The 19,197-nt window shown below is 36.9% G+C and overlaps 3 protein-coding genes across 7 annotated transcripts in view; 1 reads left to right on the top strand and 2 right to left on the bottom strand.

Annotated features, from left to right (window-relative positions):
* Positions 1 to 703: 703 nt before the first annotated feature.
* LOC136986841 (leucine-rich repeat-containing protein 15-like) lies at positions 704 to 17,185 on the top strand. 3 transcript variants are annotated; one of them, XR_010882541.1, is made up of 2 exons: positions 704 to 962; positions 17,078 to 17,185. XR_010882541.1 is itself a non-coding variant. In XM_067284463.1 (2 exons), the coding sequence occupies exons 1-2, from the start codon at positions 946 to 948 to the stop codon at positions 4,204 to 4,206; spliced, it is 2,121 nt and encodes a 706-aa protein (XP_067140564.1). In that variant the 5' UTR covers positions 704 to 945; the 3' UTR covers positions 4,207 to 4,243. The 3 variants fall into 3 exon arrangements, 2 of the variants coding, with proteins under 2 accessions (XP_067140564.1, XP_067140565.1); XM_067284463.1 differs by lacking the exon at positions 17,078 to 17,185 and adding an exon at positions 2,103 to 4,243; XM_067284464.1 differs by lacking the exons at positions 704 to 962; positions 17,078 to 17,185 and adding exons at positions 1,010 to 1,057; positions 2,097 to 4,243.
* Positions 6,272 to 12,249, bottom strand: LOC136986842 (cuticlin-1-like). Of its 2 annotated transcripts, XM_067284466.1 has the most exons (4): positions 10,439 to 12,249; positions 8,158 to 8,209; positions 7,613 to 7,801; positions 6,272 to 7,543 (listed from the first exon to the last, which is right to left on the bottom strand). In XM_067284466.1, exons 2-4 carry the CDS (start codon positions 8,185 to 8,187, stop codon positions 6,500 to 6,502), a joined length of 1,263 nt encoding a protein of 420 aa, XP_067140567.1. In that variant the 5' UTR covers positions 8,188 to 8,209; positions 10,439 to 12,249; the 3' UTR covers positions 6,272 to 6,499. The 2 variants fall into 2 exon arrangements, with proteins under 2 accessions (XP_067140567.1, XP_067140566.1); XM_067284465.1 differs by lacking the exon at positions 10,439 to 12,249 and having other exon boundaries at positions 8,158 to 9,866.
* strat (RAB interacting factor STRAT) overlaps positions 12,379 to 19,197 on the bottom strand; it is a 54,810-nt gene continuing 47,991 nt past the window's right edge. For both annotated transcript variants that reach the window (XM_067284468.1, XM_067284469.1), the window contains exon 4: positions 12,379 to 12,692. In XM_067284468.1, coding sequence (XP_067140569.1) covers positions 12,456 to 12,692 — 237 coding nt within the window. In that variant the 3' untranslated portion in view covers positions 12,379 to 12,455. The remainder of the gene's footprint in view (positions 12,693 to 19,197) is intronic.

Below are 19,197 nucleotides of genomic sequence, written 5' to 3'. Positions count from 1 at the left end.
GATATATAACAATATATGCGATAAATATTAAAGACTTCAATAAATTGTCAATAATTATAAATTAAAAGTTATAATATTAATTAATTTTTAAATCATTTTTAAGAATGAGAAATTTATACGGTTCAACCGCGGACCTGTTACCTTAATTTACTTGGCAACACTTTCAATGCAACGCCATTTTGAATAAATTAACAAAATAAATAAAATATCTTAATTTAAATTAGTGAAGTTAAAATATTTTCAGAATTGATTTTGTGTTTTTAAAATGAAATTCTTTTAAATTAATTACGGTGTTTCACATCATCGTCTACAAAATTTATCATCTTTTTTTATTGCATTACCTTTTTAAAAATCTATTTTATAACATAAATAAATTTTTATTACATATTTGATACGTCTAACATTTATATGAAAAACAATTAAAGATGAAAAGTCCACTTCCTGTTTTGAATTCGAAGAATTTATCGGAAGTGACGTTATCGATAAACGATTTTAAAAAATTGCATTCTTTATATATTAGAAAAACCGGAAACAGACGATACAGACCAGTTCGCGACGGTCACGTGACAGATGACACGACTTCCTGCAAGCTGGGATCACGTGTAATTACTCTAGAAGCAGGTTCGCATAGTGCACATCTCTACGTCAAATTGACGTCATTTTTTATTCTCGCCTATTGAAAAATTAAAGCGATGACGTCAATTTTACGTAGTTAACACTTTCTACACCAGACTAATCGAGCCTACACTCTGAATGCTCATTTTTTTTTTTTTAAAGTTACTTCCGTCGCTTCCGTTTGTTTCTAGGAACAGCTGGCCGGATGTTGACGTAACACTTTCTAGATTTACTCAATCTTTGGTTTTCCAAGGGGATGCGGCTCTTATATAGAGATGTGCATTTCTCAAGACTTAATAAACACGTCACACGTCTTTCTATTTCGTTTCCATGGGAACGTTGTTTAGGTAAGATAAACTCCTCTGATTATTAAATTTGTTTTTACTTGCGTAACGTTTTGCGTTGTTTGGAATTAGTTTATTAAACTGACCTTTTATTCTGTCTCGTAAGTACTTTTATTTGTATTAATACAGGGCCCGATCACATTATTACGTAAGTTTGACGTCATTTTTGTAGAATTTCGCATTCTAGACGTAACGTCGAGCTGACGTAAAAGCGCTCGCCATCTCGACCAATCATACCGACGTAATTCACTTCAAATGACATTTAAATTGCTATGTTGTTTATATAAGTTTAGCGATTAGAATTATATACCTTATTGATAAGATTATGCTCTTAATTATGTTTAATTAAACTGATGACATACTGTCCGTCTTGTATTTGATTTGCACGCATTTTTATTGGGTAAAATGCGCTATTATTGTTATTTATACCAGAATATTGCGGTAATCTGACGTGTAAATTCATAATTATTCTGGAGAATGGTATCTGGAACTAGCGGCAATGTTAAATTAAGACATTTTTTTTTTGGAAAGAGGTGACATCTACACGATGTTGCGTATAGGTGGGCATTCTTTTTAACCAAGATTCGTTGTATTGAAGGGAGTGAACATCTTCATTAAGTCCGACCCCGCTCGAGATACGACACGACACCCCTCTATCTTCCTTACCCTTTGACCTTTCACCATCAAAATTTAGTAGCATCAAGGCCCCTTACATACAAGTTACCATGCCAAATTTCGTTTCTTTATCTTCACCCCGTTCTGAGATATTAAGCGAAATAGACGCCCACACAAACGCATACCTATCCACGGAATTTTTTGACATCTTTGGTTTCAGGGGTCTCAAAACGTGGGCATTTGCAAAAAACGCGGAGGGTCAAATTGACATGATTCAAATGCTTTCCCTTGTTTTGTATGCAGAACTACTTGAAAATGCAAAAACCTGTATGGTTACCATAAAGATTTTTAAATACGAATTGGTTTGGGTTCACTTCCTTCGATATAACAAACCCTAGTTAATTAAAACGAAAGTCCAAGTAATCGAATTATACTCAATAAAGGATCTCAATCTACGTGAAGAATTCTAGATCATAAAATGCATGAATTTGATGGCGCGATTAACATACTATTCATGTATACTTTCAGAAATGTCATGTCTGTCCACAGAGAAATCCTCCTCCTGTCCGTGTTGAGCATCTTGCCTTACGCGTCGTCCGACTGTTTAGAATTTTGGAAGCAATGGAGAACGTGCCCACCTGATTTATTCGGAGTATTATCCGATCTTTTGTGCTTCCATCAAATAAACAATACCGATCAAGCCGTAATGACTAAATCGTCTCCGAAACAAGCCGGAATTGTTTGTCATACGAACAACTTTCCGATCACCCTCTTCAACTGCTTACCGTTAGAGAATACAACGTCCATCATATTCACGAATTGTCCGTTTCCGCTTGTTCCTCTTCACCAGTTCTTTCATGACGAAACTTTACAGCAGTTAGATATAAATTTCAACAAAGTTCAGAATCAGGATCGCCCCCTGATCATCAATGGATACCCAGTCTTAGAAATGATTAAGCTGCAAACAATTTATACTATGGATTACTTCGATTTGCAGCTCGGTAATCTTCCATCTTTACAGACGCTCATTATTTACGTCTACAACTTCACAGAAATGCCGAGAAGGCCATTTCAGAATGTTCCTCGACTTCACCAATTGTTGATATCGGAAGGCCCACTGAAGACTCTACCCGATGATTTCTTTCACGGGATTACAAACTTCACAGAGATAAATCTAAGCGTGAACCGATTGAAAATCTTCCAAGTTGCACTGTTGAAGGACGCATCTAATCTAATTAAGCTCAATTTATCACACAATTACTTGACAGAATTAGATCAAGAACTGTTTCAACCAACAAAAAACCTCGAGCATTTGTATCTCGATAACAACAGGATAACGGCGCTGCCTGAAGACATCTTCAGAACATTAATTAGCTTAAAATTTCTTATGTTGAACAATAATAATATCTCAGAGTTACACGAGAACATCTTTCATTATCTGAGAAGCCTCCAGATACTTTCACTGGAGCGTAACAACATTGAAAGTTTACCAGAAAACCTCTTTGCAAGTTCGGGATCATTGATTTGGATGGATTTACAACACAACAGAATCAGAACACTGCCAGAAAACTTGTTTAAACACCAAACAATTCTTCACCATCTCGATCTCTCGGACAATCAAATTACAGAATTTAACTCTCTCACCCCATTTGGCTTCAGTAATTATCTCTTTAGAGTGAATATATCCAGAAATCGACTGAAAGAGGTGCCAAATATTAGGTGGCAGGTGTATAATATCAGCAATGTCGATCTCAGCCATAACTTAATAAGCAGTTTAACCTTCCCGGAAGGGTTGTTCCAAGGTTGTGTTCTAGATCTTCGATATAACCAAGTCCATTCGGTCCCGGACACAATGGGCCTGCCCCCAGATCACGTCTTTTCGTATCGCATTCTCGTAGAAGGTAATCCATTTAAGTGCAATTGTACTTTGTCAACATTTGTGAAGGCTCTTCGGATACTTCCCATACGAGACCAGGATGCGTTGGAATGCGATGCGCCGTGGTTTCATAAATACGAAAAAGTGCTAACGTTAAACGAAGAAAGCCTTTGCTTAAATGATATTCTATGCCCCGTGGGTTGCGAATGCGCAAAAACGAGGGGTGGCGAAGTACACATCAATTGTAGCAATGTTGCAAGAACACACACGCCCACCAATCTTCCAGCACGCACAACAACTCTTAACCTAGATAACAATTCCATTGCAGAAGTGTCACTCACAGGGTCTTGGTCAGAATTGAGGCATTTGAGCCTCAGCAATAATTTATTGCTTTCTTTAAACGAATTCGTCCCCCCTCGTGCCTTAAAAACACTAGCCGTTGATGGTAACAGGCTCTCGGATTTACCACAGTCTCTGATGGATCACGTGGAAGCGATAGAGGACTTTAAAATCTATTTGGCTGACAATGCCTGGATATGTAATTGCCACGCGGTGTCTTTGAAGAAATGGTTTATGAGGAATTTACCAAAAATACAGGATTCCATGAGAACTTATTGTTTAAATAGTCTCTTAACTGGAGAACGCTCCTTACTAGTCGAGACTCGAGTAGAAGAATTCGTCTGTTCGTCTTCTGTTCGAAACACCAAATCGTTTTTGTTGTTTATTACAGTTTTTATATTGTTGTTGTGTAAATAACTGTTTATAAATTTTAGTAAAGACTTTTCGTTATTTAGGAGGAAACATTCTTATCGCAAAATTCACATCTCGGTTTTTAACACGCGCGGTTTTCAAAATTTGAGCGTACAAACAATATAAATTTTAATTATAATATCTGTCACTAGATGACACTGCTTAGGGGAGGCGCGCTCTTGCGTGACATCACAGAGGTAACCGGTGACGTAAGTGCGATGTACAAAAAGCAGAAGAGATACACGAGAAGAGTTGATCTACTTTCCAAGCGTCGTTCGAGCGTCTTGGTGACATGGCAGTTCGTCGAGCTTCAGCTCAAATCTTTACGGGATCTCTGCCTATTTTCCAATAATTTCGCATTAGAAGAGGATGAAGAGGCTAAAGCGAGCGTACTGTACGTGATAAAAGTATTTCGTTACATGGCGCCATGCAGTGACAGAAATTGTAACTAGAATTTGCATAGTGTTTGTACTTCGAAAAAACAATCGTTGAGTATCTCTGCGAGAACCATGTGTTTAGGATCAAAATTCACTAAATTTTGAGTTGTGCCTGACTTTTGCGTAATAATACATACGTACATAAATTAATATAATCACGCACAGTACGTATATATGACGATGAGTTCAAAATCTTATATTATTTCGGATATAATCTTCCCTATCTTCAATTATAAATGCTTTAAATTCCACGTGTTTCAAAACAATGTTACACTACATTGTTTTCTTTATGTCTGACACTATGAACACTATAAGAAGTTAGATATTTATCCAAATTAATGAAAATTAAACGATAACGACACTTTGTAGTAGAAAACTCGAGTGGTAGATCTACATTCTTGTTTGGGGCACTTCGGTTTAGCGCCGCGCTCGATTTGACGGCGTTAAATAGAAGTTCGATTGTAAACACAAGCCGGCGATAGAATACACGAAACACTGCTTCTGCACTCAACTTGGAAATTTATTGTTGGTGTTTATTTCCCTTCGAAATCGACGCTAAATCGAGGTACCCCAGACAGTAAGAACTGACAGTAAGCAACGACGTTCTCGGACAGATTTTGTTTGGTTTAATTTATAAATATTTGCTAGGAATCTCGGTATTTGAAATTCGATCAAATCCGCGAGGCATTCATCAAAATATGAGGACAAGATTTATGAGACTATTGTTCTTTTGAATTACGTTCCCACTGTTCACACGTATCGAATGTTCCATAAATATTTGAATTTAAAATGAATATTTCGAATATTAAAAAAATCGCTACATCGAAATGCAATGAGCATTATTAATATGCAACAATCAAATTCTTTGCTATCCTATATCGCGTGATTACATAAATTTGTACGTAAACGGGACCCGTGAGAAGCGAGAGTAGACACGAGCCATTCTCAAATGTGGACCTCCTAAAATCATGAATTAATATTAACTGAAGTGTTATAATTACATCATTTTTCTTCTGTTGAAACACCTGGATTCGGCCAGGCCAATGCGCGGCGTGGAGTTTTCCGGATTTCTTTTGCGTTTTTACTAATGTAAAAAAACACGGAAAACTCTTCGTGCCAGCCCATTCGCCAGGCGCGAACCCACGACCAACTCCACCACTAGTGAGCTCCCTTAATCGTGTAGCCTGCTACGAAGAGAGAAAGGGAAAGGGTAGTATGGAAATTGGCTACAATTAATGAAACCGCGGGGACTACAGTGCTTAAATTAAAAAATAATAAGAGTGTGTTACATACAGTGTGCTACTTAATGCATGATGATAGCTGTGATTCTAGTAGAGCCGTCATCATTACCGTTTTATTTTAAATCGGTGTAATGATGATATGACGATGATAATCTTACAGCATATACTTCGATGCCCCTCAAAATAACAAAACTTTTTATTTAGCACCAATAAACCACGGAATTTCTGATTCGGATTCGAACCCGGATCTTCTCTCACTCACATAATATATAATTGGCAAAGTAATTAAAATCTTATGAATATTAAACGATTGTATTGAGGTGGATCGTGCTTCGAACGCTAATTCGAAGTAAGGTCATCCATGCAAGGAACCCGGTAATGACTCATTGAAAATGAAACAATAATAAACATTTATTGTAAACATCACTCTGGGTTCATTGCATCAAAAATACAATAATATATATTATTGGCACAACAACTCAGCTTTGCAATTTGGGACACCAACCGACATTTTGAATACGGGCCTAACGCCATAGAGATTCCAACTTTTTCATAGAGCGCCTTAGAAATATGTCCCCCCTTTTAACATCCGAATTAGAAAAAATACACGCGTGTCTAATTTTAATGCTTTCTGGCGGGCTTAGTCAATTCCAATTGCGAAAAGGTCTGCAGCGCGCTGGGGAAGCAAACTGAGGGTGAGGTATTCTTCATTCTAACACACAGTATTCCCGTCATCAAGCAGGCGGCCAGCAACACCACGATCGTGATAATTAACGCAGCCACGAAACTGGGCGTAGACAGACACACGTCACCTTCAGCCACTTGGCGCATGCCCGAAGCGAGAGTGAGAGTGCCGTTTCTGTCCTTTGATCCCGATATATCTTCCGGTGTTACAACCCTGAAACCACGTAACAGTTTAATTGGCTCGGTTATCGTGCTGTCCGATCTCTTCCTCCTCGTAGTATTGTTGTAAGACCTCGGTTCCACCGAGTAATCCGGGCAATATCCCGGGCACTGATACTTGCAGATCTCCAGGTTGCATTCTAAAAACACTTCCATTTTATCCGGGAAGCGGAAAGCCTGAAAGAAGGCGTAAGAAATGATAGCGGCTCCGGTGTTGCCGGTCTGTTTCGTCTTTTGCCAAGGACCCATTAGTTTCTTCTTCAGAACGCACCCGCGTGCGTCTGTCAGTTGAACTGAGTTTTTGAGATCCCCGTCGTGCGCTATGCAATCCTTCACGTGCATGTCGAAGTCCTCCGATCCTACCACGTATATTACCATAGTCAAAGTGTCACCAATTTTGACTAGCCCCGTAACAGAAGGGGCAAACGGTCCTTTACCTAACTGAATGTCCATGTAGCTGTCGACTGTATCCCCGCTGTACGTTACGCTGATTATGTCCAGCATGTCTACGTTAATGGATGAGGTAACCGTTTTGTCGAACTGCCCCTGCCACAAACAACGAATCCTCCTAGCAGTGTCCCACACCTCCTGTATACCCGGTTCGTTCTGTATAACGATAGTATTTTCTAAATAAGCTTGACCCCCGTGGTTGTACTCGTCCACAAAAGTGGTGCCACATCGATCCGTAAAGATGGAGAATTCGTAGGACTTTTGACCTTCGTTAGGTCCCACGTAACGACAACTATGGTCGCTATAGTAACCCTGCGTTACAATTTACAAAATTAATACACCTAAAGAACATAATTCCGCAATAAAGTAGTAACAACTTACTTTGGAATAGATGAGCCCGTTGAAGGGTTGGTCGAATTCTATTTTGACAGACAGACGGCCTTTCTGGCATTGCACGTCGATCGATTTAATCCTTGCCATGTGACTAGGGTGGATTGGGAAGTAATCCGGTTTATGTGGAGGATAATAACCCGAGTGGAAGCCCGAGATAGTCTGAAACGTAACTAGAATCTGGAAAAAGATTAAAATTTGCAGCATCAAGGGTGCCACACTGAACGAAAGCTTCTCTGTTTATTATTATGACCATGGGTAATTTTGGAAGGAGCCAGGCCCACTAACTTCGTGTTACCAGACACTAGTTCAATCGTAGACTGCCCCAAGCGCGATGGGCGATTTCGAGCCCAAAATGACCTCTTGCAGCATAACTAGCGTAAGTTGAGAGTACGCAGTGAAAAATCACTGCGTGCCACCGAATTCTTTCAACGCTGGATGCGCTTGCCATAATTTGCCAGTTTTCAGTAAATGTAATCGGATTAAACTAGAGAAGCCATCGCTTGAATTTTAGTAAAGATACTTCAAACACTTACCGCGATAATCCTTGGAAACAATTCCGCCATTTTGGAGGAGTTCAACACCAATCTACATAAGAAAATTTGGTATGAAACGACGCTGACACATGCAGAAGACCGAAATTTAAGTGAAGATCCATATGTTAACTTGATTTTCCGAGCTACATTTCCCTGACAAATGCGTGAATCAGCTGGTTTCTGAACGGTTTATGAGAGGAACGTCCTACATAAAGAGGAAGTATCCCTTCTCACGTGATCCGAGGAGGAAGATTGATGCTTCGACACCTATGTTACTGGGTTAGTGGTATTTTTATAAACAATATATTTGTGATTGGGATGCGGAAACGGAACACGGTCCACGATAATTAAAAAAAAAAAAAAAAAAAAAAAACAAATTTCTGAGAAATTCCACATAGTCTAGTCGTGGATCTTATCAATCCATTGCAGGATAAGTAGATTAGTGGAACTTTAAAGCCAGTATTGTGGGTTAGTCGGCGTTAAATCCAGAAAACTATACTAACTGGCAATGAATTAGCGTGAACTAACATAGATTAATCCAGAAATCGAATCCATTGTAAGTGACTGGATTAGTTCAGCGCATTTCACTGATCACTTCTGATTTTCCATGCCATTGAAAAAGGGAACTGATGTATAATTATGAAAAGATAATTGCGATTCAATTCGCTGATTCGCAATTAAATAAATAAAAACTAAGGTTCGCTTTCAAATGAACTGTATCTGCCGCACGTTTCCTAAATTTACAACCGCGATCTCACGCGAGATCAATATAAATCAAGCCACAACCTGCCAAACGCGACCGCACTCTTCAATTGCTCTTCACTCCCGAAATTGCTCTCTCGTCTTTCTAATTTAATCGATCAGTTTGCTCTGGTAAATGATCCATCACCAATCACTGATCTTCCCATCGCGTGCAATCCTCTACTTGCAGGATTGCATACGACGCGCGGATCACACTAATAGTGATGAATGAGCGGAGATCAATGAACTTTATCCTTTTCGAAGTAAATATTTTGTCACCCCCTTCCCGAATGGTAAAAAGTGTGATCCAATTTCTTAAAATAAGCCAAACTCTTAATTAAAGTTTGCCGCGTGGAATAGGAACTGGAATGTAGAAACCTTCTTGATTCTTCGCTCGAATTACGTAGCAAGGTCAACACTATTCTGTAATTTTTTTTTCTCGTAAATACGATAATATTCCGGAAAGACGAGATTTCTCATTAATAATTCAAAGGGGCAGCCAACCATTACTTTTATTATAGACTATAGATAAAGAAGCAGCCATGCAAAACTGATACTTTATGAGGAAAATGGGATTTTGATTATTAGCATATTTTCTATTCTTTCGTCATTCCGAATTTGGGTTGATGAGGTCTTTTGTCATACGTTGTCGTCTAACACCCGTTCGTAGTGTGTTTCCGTCCAGAATTCGAGGATAAAGAACACAGTTTTCGAATGTCCAACCACGTGGAATCCCTTTCACTTGGTGGAAGAGCATGAGCAATAACGGATCGAATGCAAAACTTACTTATAAACGTGATGGGGCCCTATATTTTTTTATTAAGTATACTAACCAAAAAGACTACTGCATTGCACTACCTGCATCCTAGCTAGATCCGCCATTAATAATGGAAATAAATCAGAAATTCTATTCATATTGATTCATTAATTCTTTCACTTGGAGAAATGACCATATGTAATAACGAATCGAGTGCAAAAACATGGTGCCACCGTTTATATTTTCGTTAAGTTTACTAACTATTGGCTGATCCATCTAGGGTGTAGATGGTGCAATGCTGCATTGAACCACCTACACCCTAGATGAATCAGCCATTAATCATGGAAATAAATGACAGATTCTATTAATATTGGCTCAATCATTTCACTTGGAGGATTCTCACGGTCACGAGAATAACGGATCGCCAGCAAAATTATTTTAGGGTCCCACACATTTATATACCAAGTGAGCCCGTATTGCACCAAGCTAGATCCGTCATTAATCATGGAAATAAATTAAATTCTATTCATATTGGCTCATTAAATCATGGAAAATTCTATATAAACCGCATAATTAAACGAACCATTTTAAGTAAGATAAATCTAATAATTGCAAATCAAACACTGGCCTAAGTAAATTGAAGGTTCTGTTCGATTGCTGGATATAAAAACCTCAATTTAATTCCCCTACAACTGTTAATTTGTTAAATTTACGCGTGGAATGCGTTCTAACATTACACAGGATTACATAATTACAAGTAAAGAGGGAAAAAGAGATACTCACCTTATACAACAGGTATCCCTAAAAGCGATCAGATGCCATTCATTCACACTAATATACTACAAGATCCTACACATCCGCCTATTTATCGCGGCGAGAGATGGGAGGAGTGACCTACATGTCTCGGTGTTGGCATCTTCCTCCTACAATTCAATGGAATCGGTGCTCTTCCCTTTTCTATCCGATGTTTCTTTGCATCGATACTTCACGGATCTCTGGCTCTAGCTGCTGACCGAATTTTAATTCTTCTACGGTGTGACGTAACCGAACTTAATCCGGGATACGGCGGATAAACCCTGTCACTTTCCGTTTTTCTGGCGGCAGAATGTTGAAAGTTGAAAAAATAAGCGTATAGAACGTGCGAAAACAGAGTTATCGATGCGTATCTTAATAATAAAAAGTAGTGTTCTTGAATTTCTTAATATGTAGGAAACAATGGACTTCGGTGTGTTTTTCTCTTTCTTTTTAATATATTTTTATTATAAAGATATAAGTTTCCTCCCTGTCAATTATTGGTTGATTGCTTCTAATAGAAGAATTCGGCATCGATTCAATAGAACAGAACGGTAATAGAAACAATGGTTTAGAACACCTTTCGCCGTTCTGTTTATTATTTTGGTCACTGTTTGGGTCACGAGTTGAAGTTCTCGCTCATTATTATTCTGTGTTTTTTCTTTCTTCTGTAAGCAACAATACTCCGGACAGAATGGAAGATAAACTATTTTCGGGTTCGAATCCCATTCAGAACTTTATACTTTAGTACGACAGCGCTCTCAATCCTTCGCCAATGCTAATCGATCCCACTTTGGATCGGGCCACCCAAAATTGTGCCTCGCGTTAATGAATCAATCAATAAATCTCCGCACGATTACTCGTACTACCCGCGAGGTTCTGGACTCCGGTAATTTATAATCCATCCCGACTCAAAATTGTATTACCTATGTTGAATTATACCTGGAACCCTATAATTTATCGTGGGTAATACGGGTATCCATGTCGATCGATTCCTTATGGATGACCGTCCGAAATTAGCTGAACAGTGCCATCATTTCTCTCTCACGCTAAAAAATCAACACTAAAAACAGCAGACCTCAGCATGGATTTGTTAACGTGCGACAAATGATGGTACTGTTCGGCTAATTTTGGATGGTTTGGCCTACACGTGCTACCTACAGAGTAAATTACAACCGGAATCCCACAATTTATCATGGATAATCCGGATATCAATAATAAAAAAAAACAGACCTCGGCACGGATACCCACGATAAATTATGGTGTTTCGGCTATAATTTGCCATAGGTAATACGAGTATCGTGTTGATCGATTCGTGTATGGGCCAGGCCACCCGAAATTAGCTAAGACAATGTCTTAACTTGTCTCGTGCATTAATAAAACAGTCAAAAAAGTTCAATGGCAGAAATCACGGTTACGTCTGGCTAATCACGAATCTGCCACATTAAACCGTTCACAATTAAAATATTTACTCTTTAGGGTATAAAAAAATGAGGCTACATTAAAAATAGATTAAGAAATCTATCGGAGAGAATGTTTCTTTCCGCTTTTCTGAAGACGAAGTCAAAGAATGGAATGAAAGTTCCTGAACTTCGCCGTTACACCATTTCTATATTCATCGCACCGACGATTTTAATGAAACTTCGAGGATCTGTAACGTGGATCAATTGTTCGTTTGTCTGTTTGAAGGCCAAAAATCTATTAGCGGATCGTCTTACATAATACTAAACAGCAAACAATCTACGAAAGGAGCCTGTTAAAGCTGTTATTTATTTATTGAAATTTATATTTATATATATTGTATATAACGACTTATCTAGAATACAAGACGGTGGATCATTAAGTGGAGGAGGATCTGGCACATGGATTTATCACCTTGGTAATGGTCCCTATCAAGAAAGACACGTGCGCACTTCATACAAAAGAAGATATTGTCTTTAGAAAAATGCACTTTTTTTTATTATCTGACAAGGAACAAAGAGGAGAGAGGAGGAATTGGGAACAAAATCTAGCAATTGAGTACACGTTGAGGGGAGACGTACGATTTTCGGGTGCTCAGATCGTGCCAACCGATGGGTCCTATCTCGCAATCGGCGCAAGTCAGGTACTTGATGGAACCGACTGTGTTACTAAATCCTACGTTTTCGAAGGTATAAATGTCGTCCACGCACCAAAATTCCTGCAAAGTTTCTCCTTCGTGCACTTCGGAACGAGAAGACTTGCGGTGCATAAATGGAAGAAAGTGCTGCAAATAAAAAAAAAATAATAATAACGTTAGGGAAAGTAAATCGTGTAACATATAACAGGACCCTTCCTCTTCCAAAACATTTGATCTTTGTTTTGTTACGGCAACGCGACACGTGGGCCATCTTTCTCCAGGACTTTCTACCGGAAACTGGCCCCTATTTAGGTGTTACAAACGCGAATAAAACTCGGAAAATTCCAGGTGGCCAGGCGCGAACCCACATCCAACTAACAGTATTCGGTGGTTTTAGCCACCGGTGGGCCATCTTTAATTGGGTTCCTAAGTCCACGATGGGTTGTTATATAGGGCCTGTCAAACCGGTGGCAGGCACGAACTAAGCACGAAAAGGGCAAAAAATGCACGAAGACGACCGTTTTGGAGCACTAACAGCTTGTTTTTTTAAACTTTCCGCACTGTAATTCAAGCATACGACAAATTTCCCTAAAGAAAACTTAGTTCTTAGTCATTTTAAAACATTTTGTCTACAAGAGCATTTTCATATAAGTTATTTTCGCCACCTTTTTTTTTTTTTCTTTTCCTTCTCCTCGATCTACAAACTATCACCTTGTACAGTACTTAATCACTAAGCTTAAATTGGTTATGAAGTTTAGTTATTGTATATTTAATTAATATTAATAGATTTAAAAAAAACGACTGTACGTGTCTTCGGATGCCACTCTGCTTACAAAATTGTAATTTTGTATGGAGGGTGGGCATTGACAATTCTAATTTTATAAATATATATATTTTCCTTTTTCGAAAGAGGTTTGATGTCATTTGAGGTAAAAGAATTACTTTAAACATAACCTAAATACACTTTACAATGTACATTTTCTCAATGACAAGCAGAAAAACTCCTACTGAATTTATTTGTGACATTACATCAGTTAAATTCCAGGAAAATTGCGTGTTTTTATATTTTAAAACTTGTATATTTTGTAGTGGAAACTGGATTTTTGTTTCCTTTACTATTATAATAATGTCGATTAATTCAGAGTTTATACTTTAAACAGTATTTTAGTGGATATAACCCGCATTAAATTGATAGAAAGCAAATAAAACCTTGGCGTAACTGCTCTACCTTACACACCTGTGCGCTTTAGGCTGTTGCAAAGGCTCCTTGTTCGTAACCGTAATCTAAAATCGGTATATAAACCTCATTCCCAAATAACCTAAAGTGTCTTTCAAACACAACAACATGCAAGAAAATACAGTAATTATTTTTAGTCATAAAAAAGAAAAACATTTCCAGACAAGCTGTGTGTAAAGGATATGTCAAAAAAACAGAATGGGGTGAGATGAGGCTCCCACTAGTCATAATTATGGGGTCTCTTTCTGAAAGATACAGAAAATATGTCAATTTTTCATGGAAAAAACTTTTATTTATATTGATCTTCGGGTTAAATTTTAAGGCTCTCTACCCTCACTTGAGATAAAACAGTTTGCATAATCCTGCTCTCCCCTTCATCTACACCTAATGATAAACAGTATTGCCATCTTGTGTGATAAAGTACTTAAATAATACTCTCCAACAGGTCCACTATCAAATGTAACAAAATTATTGACACTTCTTTGGGGGGTTCAGACTGAAAGTTTCATTAACCAAGCAGTATAGGGTCTTACACAGTCCAAACTTAAACCTCCCTACTAAAGAAATACACAAAACTTTAACAGTTTTAAGCTCATGAAATTATATTCTACCCAAAAAGACCCCCCCCAACTACTGTTATCATTCATCTAAACAAAAAACTTCCTGTTTTATCTAGGCTCCTGTCCTGTCCACATTCCAATTTCCTCTTTCCTAACATATTTATGTTATTATTTATATTTAGTTACAGGAATTTTGTTTAAATTGTGTTTAAAACTGTTAAAATGATGCATTTTATATAATATTTTAAAATGTTATGTCAATATTTAAGTAAGAAATTACATAATACAGAGATCGTTGGAGCGTAAACCTTGGTCTCCGGCAAGCCGGCAAGCCGAGACTCAAAAATTATGTTTTTAAATCGAGAAAAAGATTGCAAAATCTCAATTTAGAAATTAATAACTTAATTAATTATTACAATATTTTCTAAAAGTGACTTTGAAACTTTTGAAAAACATACATTGGTAAGTTAACCTTGTTTCATTATTTTTATGTATTCCTGTTCTAGATACAGAGTTCAGAACGACACATTTTTCTTTAACAAAATTAACAGAAACCAAACTTAAAAATTAATTAATTATTCAAATAAAGTGGCAATTTATTCTTTACAATCGTCAACCGATTCTTGGACCACCCCGGGAGCCATATCCGAAGATAAGCTGTAGCTTAGGGCCTCGCACGTGCATCATTATTTGGCAGGGGAAAGGACCCGTTGCACGTTATAGCTTACGACCACAAGTGTAAGTCCACCCCACATTTTCTAATAAAGAGATAATAGGTTTTAAGTAATTAAGCTTCATAAAAAACTTACTTAAATTTCATTAAAGACCTTCCATTTTCATGGTCATGCACTGCTAAGTATCAATACTTAGCAGGAATTAATTGGACTTTATTATCATTAAGAAAAGATCTTCCATTAATGACGATAAAGTCCAAATGGATAAACAGATTTCCATTTTTTTTTTTTTTTTTAAATTTTAAATTAAATTTTAAGAAATATGCTGGAATGTTTCGTGACACCTTCTGTTTCAACAAATATTTTAATTCTTCAGATTATGATGCAGCCATCCATAGCCTGTCATCTACTTCGGTATACGCTAGTCACTTTCAATTTTTTTTTCAATTAAAAATATCAAATATGATTATAGTTATTTTTTCTTCCACGTCATTTCTGTCTTTGCTTACTAGGAAATCGAAAATTCCTTCCCGCTTAGGGTGTTTCCCAATTAAAAAACAATCGCCGAGCGGCACTACCTGACATTACGGAAGTCAAATTTTGAGCATATTTATTACATGATCAAACACACTTTCGACGTCTTCCTGCTTCCGTACATCTTATACGCCGTTTAACAACTAGATGAAGTCACACGAAACTATATGTTATAGGCACTATAGCTACACGTTGCTTTAAACTATGTTAAAAAGCTGCCAACAATGTTAGACTGTAGGAATTTTTAATAACTCACACTCCCCTAAATCTAACCATACTTCTTCAGTTGTGAGTCTATAATGATAAAACTGTTGTAAGTGCACTTTAAGCATCTTCCATCAGTTAGTTTGTGTGAAAGTGCTTTGGAGCATATTAATCTTTATACATTTGAAATTTAAGCTATGTTGTGTTTTCTTTATTGAAACACACTGGAACACATTCTGGAGCATCATCTTTACACGAAAGTACTCCAACGTGCTCCAGTAGATTGCAAATTTCTTCTTTATAGGAGTACCTTCATCTAAAGGCGCTCCAGAAGGGGTTCCATTAGAAACAGTATTATACTAAAAAGTAGATGGCCAATGCAGTAGCGCGGCAAGCTGTTTGAGCATCCGTGTTTAATACCGATTATGCTGCCCCCGTTTAACTACGACTACCTACGCCGTGCTTGCCGGCAATATCAATTTGCCACCCTCTGGACGTGCCACCTGCATGTGGTGTACGCCTTGCACGCCCGCTTACGGCGGGCCTGGGCCAATGCAGCGAAGAGGCCAGCCTACTACCGCCGGGGTCCAAGAATCGTATCTGAATGAGCAATCCCAAAAATTTTTCATGAATGTGTTGTTATGTTCCTCACCATCCAGCCTCTCTCATTTGAACCCAGCCAAATCCAAAGTGTTTATTGGGAAAAAGGCCCTCTTAGCGCCATGGTGATTTACTTTCGTACAAAATTTGTTTTCTAATTACGTTATTTACATTAACTTAAAGTCATTAAGAAATGTAAACATGATTTTATAATACATTCATTCAAGTAAACACAATTTAGTCGTATTTCTTTTCCTTTTACATGCTTGGAAAGTTAACCACTGAAGCCGAAATATGCAGAACCAATGGATGTCGTAAATGACACGCAGTATAATAAACATAACGATTTAATTGTGTTAATAAATCTCAATTACAAACGGATTTAGAAAAAATAAAACTTGCATTATCTTTTATTATAACAATTGGAACCGCATATGACGTCGTATACTACTTTTTTTGCCATATCACAGCCTTTTCAATTGATTTTAAATAAGGTTAAATATATTATAAAATGAGGAAACATACAAAAGATTATTACAAAATATATATCTTTTTTTTTATTTATTTTAATGGCATTTAGAATAGCTTTAAAGTTAGTAAATTTGATATGTAATTGTAAAGTCAGGATGACTTTCGTATTCTTAATATAAACATATGTATACAAGATGTACCATAAGACTGGAACTGTAGAAGTTGAGTTGATCTTTGTTTATTTTTTTACAGATAAAACATTGCACGAAGCAAGAAAGAACAAATTCAAGCCGTTTTGGTGACGAAAACCCACAGGACAAGAAGTTGCCGAAGAGTTTAACAGACCACATCAGTTTCCAAATCACACAGCCTGTTAAATTCTTTGGCAACTTCTTACCCTGTGGGTTTCTACCATCAGAATAATTTGAAATTGTTCCTCCTTACTTGGTACCGTACGCTACCTGTAAAAGAATAAACAAAGATCAACACGATTCAAGACTTGAGGAACTCCCTGTGGTATGCAATGATTGGACAAAAATAAATTTAATAACCATCTACAAAACAAAAAATGTAATAAACTTATTAACAGTTTGAAGTTATAATCTTTAAGATAAAACTGTGCACCAATTAGCAATTCTTAACCTACGAAGAAACCACACCACATTCTACGAGATAGGTGCAAGGTGAGAAATGTTTTGTTGCCGATTAAAACTCTAACTTCGATAGAACAGAAAGTGTAAAAATTAAATTTAAAAGAGATACGAGAGTGAAAATATTATTTTTATCAACCTCTCATAATCATAATTCATTGGACTAATGAATTATGATTACGAGAGGCCGATAAAATGTGTGTATAGTTTTTCGGCACATCCTCGGGGCCATGCCAATAGAAGAGGAATACACGCAATTGCCTCGGATACCAAATTTGAAGGGGTATATACTAAAAAAGCATCATAATGTTTATAGAAATATATTCCAAGTCAATTCCGTGCTCGATAGATTTACCGTACTTTGATGGAAAAATTTAGTTATTCTTAAACAGAAACAACTCTCTCTACGAATAAAAAAATATTTTCTGTTTGTCGGTAACAAGAAACCATAAATTATCGGAACTCGAGAAAGATCTTAAATTAATTATGGAATGAGATTTTAGTGCAACGCGAGTACCTTAATATAGAGCAGCATTTAGATTAAGAAACAAAACTTTGCGTGGTAACTTGTATATAAGGGACATTAATGTTATGAAATTTTGGAATGGGAGATAGAGAAATCGGATGTCATATCTCAAGTGGGGGTTGGACTCATCTCTATCCTCAAAATTAAGCCTTTTTTTGCTTTTTATATAGTTAATAACAACATAAAAATTATTTTTAAATAAAATCTTGAAACAGATCGCACCACACAACTTTTTACTTAATGTTACAGTGTTTTTTTAAACTTAAATATTCTTTAAATAGAGATTTTATCATAATTCAACAAAATTACTCTATTTAAGGTTTTGTTATTACTTAAATGATTCCTAATGGACCCCTTAACCAACTGTTCAAGCAAGTCTTTCCAGCTTTTTTAAATGTTTTAACTGCTTATTTCTAACATTGTTCGTACTTGTGTTGCATTTGTTTAAAATTACTAATTAATAAATTGGATTTTAATGAAAATTGTCTTTAATTTAGGATGGACTATTATAACTTGTATAGAATGATGTTTTCTGTATAAATATCCAAATATTCACATCATTATAATAGAAGAAAAGAACTTTTAAATCTTGAGCCATACAATTTTTATGTCACATCTTGGAACACCTTTTAATTTTTTTTTTCTAGACTAAAAAATGAACCCGAATTTGAAATCTTTCGAATTTTTCATGATTGCTGTCCCACATATATTAGTTTCTGTCCCTTTCTACCCAGTTACCCTTACTGTTGGCCTGGCCAAACCAATAACGGGCATGAAAAAAGGCCTTATTACTTATTAGTGTCTGCAGACAAGGTCTTTTTCATGCCCAATGTTATATACAGAGTGGTTCAAAACTGTGGGAACAAACTTTGGAAATGGATTCCTGGCAAGACAAAGAATAAAAATGGTCCTATTAACACATGTCCAGATGTACACTAGTGCCAAGATAAGTCCACTTCTGTGTTCCTATTTACTAGTACCTAAAACCATCTTCCCCAGTAAATGATCAATTGAGGGAGGCCTGTTGCATGGTTCACATACTTGGTGAACCTCGACTCTTGGTTTCTGCTTGTGAAATGTCTGAAGAGTATTATGTATGCTGAGCCAGTTTCCAATGTTTGGGGAACCAAGACTTTGAGGCAATGCTGGGATACTGTCTATAACACTGTTTAGATACAGGTTAGAAAGTATGTGTC

This window comes from Centruroides vittatus, unplaced genomic scaffold, assembly GCF_030686945.1.
Source record: "Centruroides vittatus isolate TY-2023 unplaced genomic scaffold, ASM3068694v2 scaffold_1209, whole genome shotgun sequence".
NCBI lineage: Eukaryota > Metazoa > Arthropoda > Arachnida > Scorpiones > Buthidae > Centruroides > Centruroides vittatus.
Note: the sequence above shows the minus strand (reverse complement) of the source record. Positions and strands in the feature narration are given on the sequence as shown.

Excerpts from the sequence above, each read along its gene's own strand:
- LOC136986842 (XM_067284466.1), bottom strand. The coding sequence starts at position 8,187 with ATGGCGGAATTGTTTCCAAGGATTATCGCG. Across the intron at positions 7,802-8,157 it reads TGTTTCCAAGGATTATCGCG|ATTCTAGTTACGTTTCAGAC; the intron begins GTAAGTGTTTGA and ends ATCTTTTTCCAG. Across the intron at positions 7,544-7,612 it reads ACGGGCTCATCTATTCCAAA|GGTTACTATAGCGACCATAG; the intron begins GTAAGTTGTTAC and ends ATTGTAACGCAG.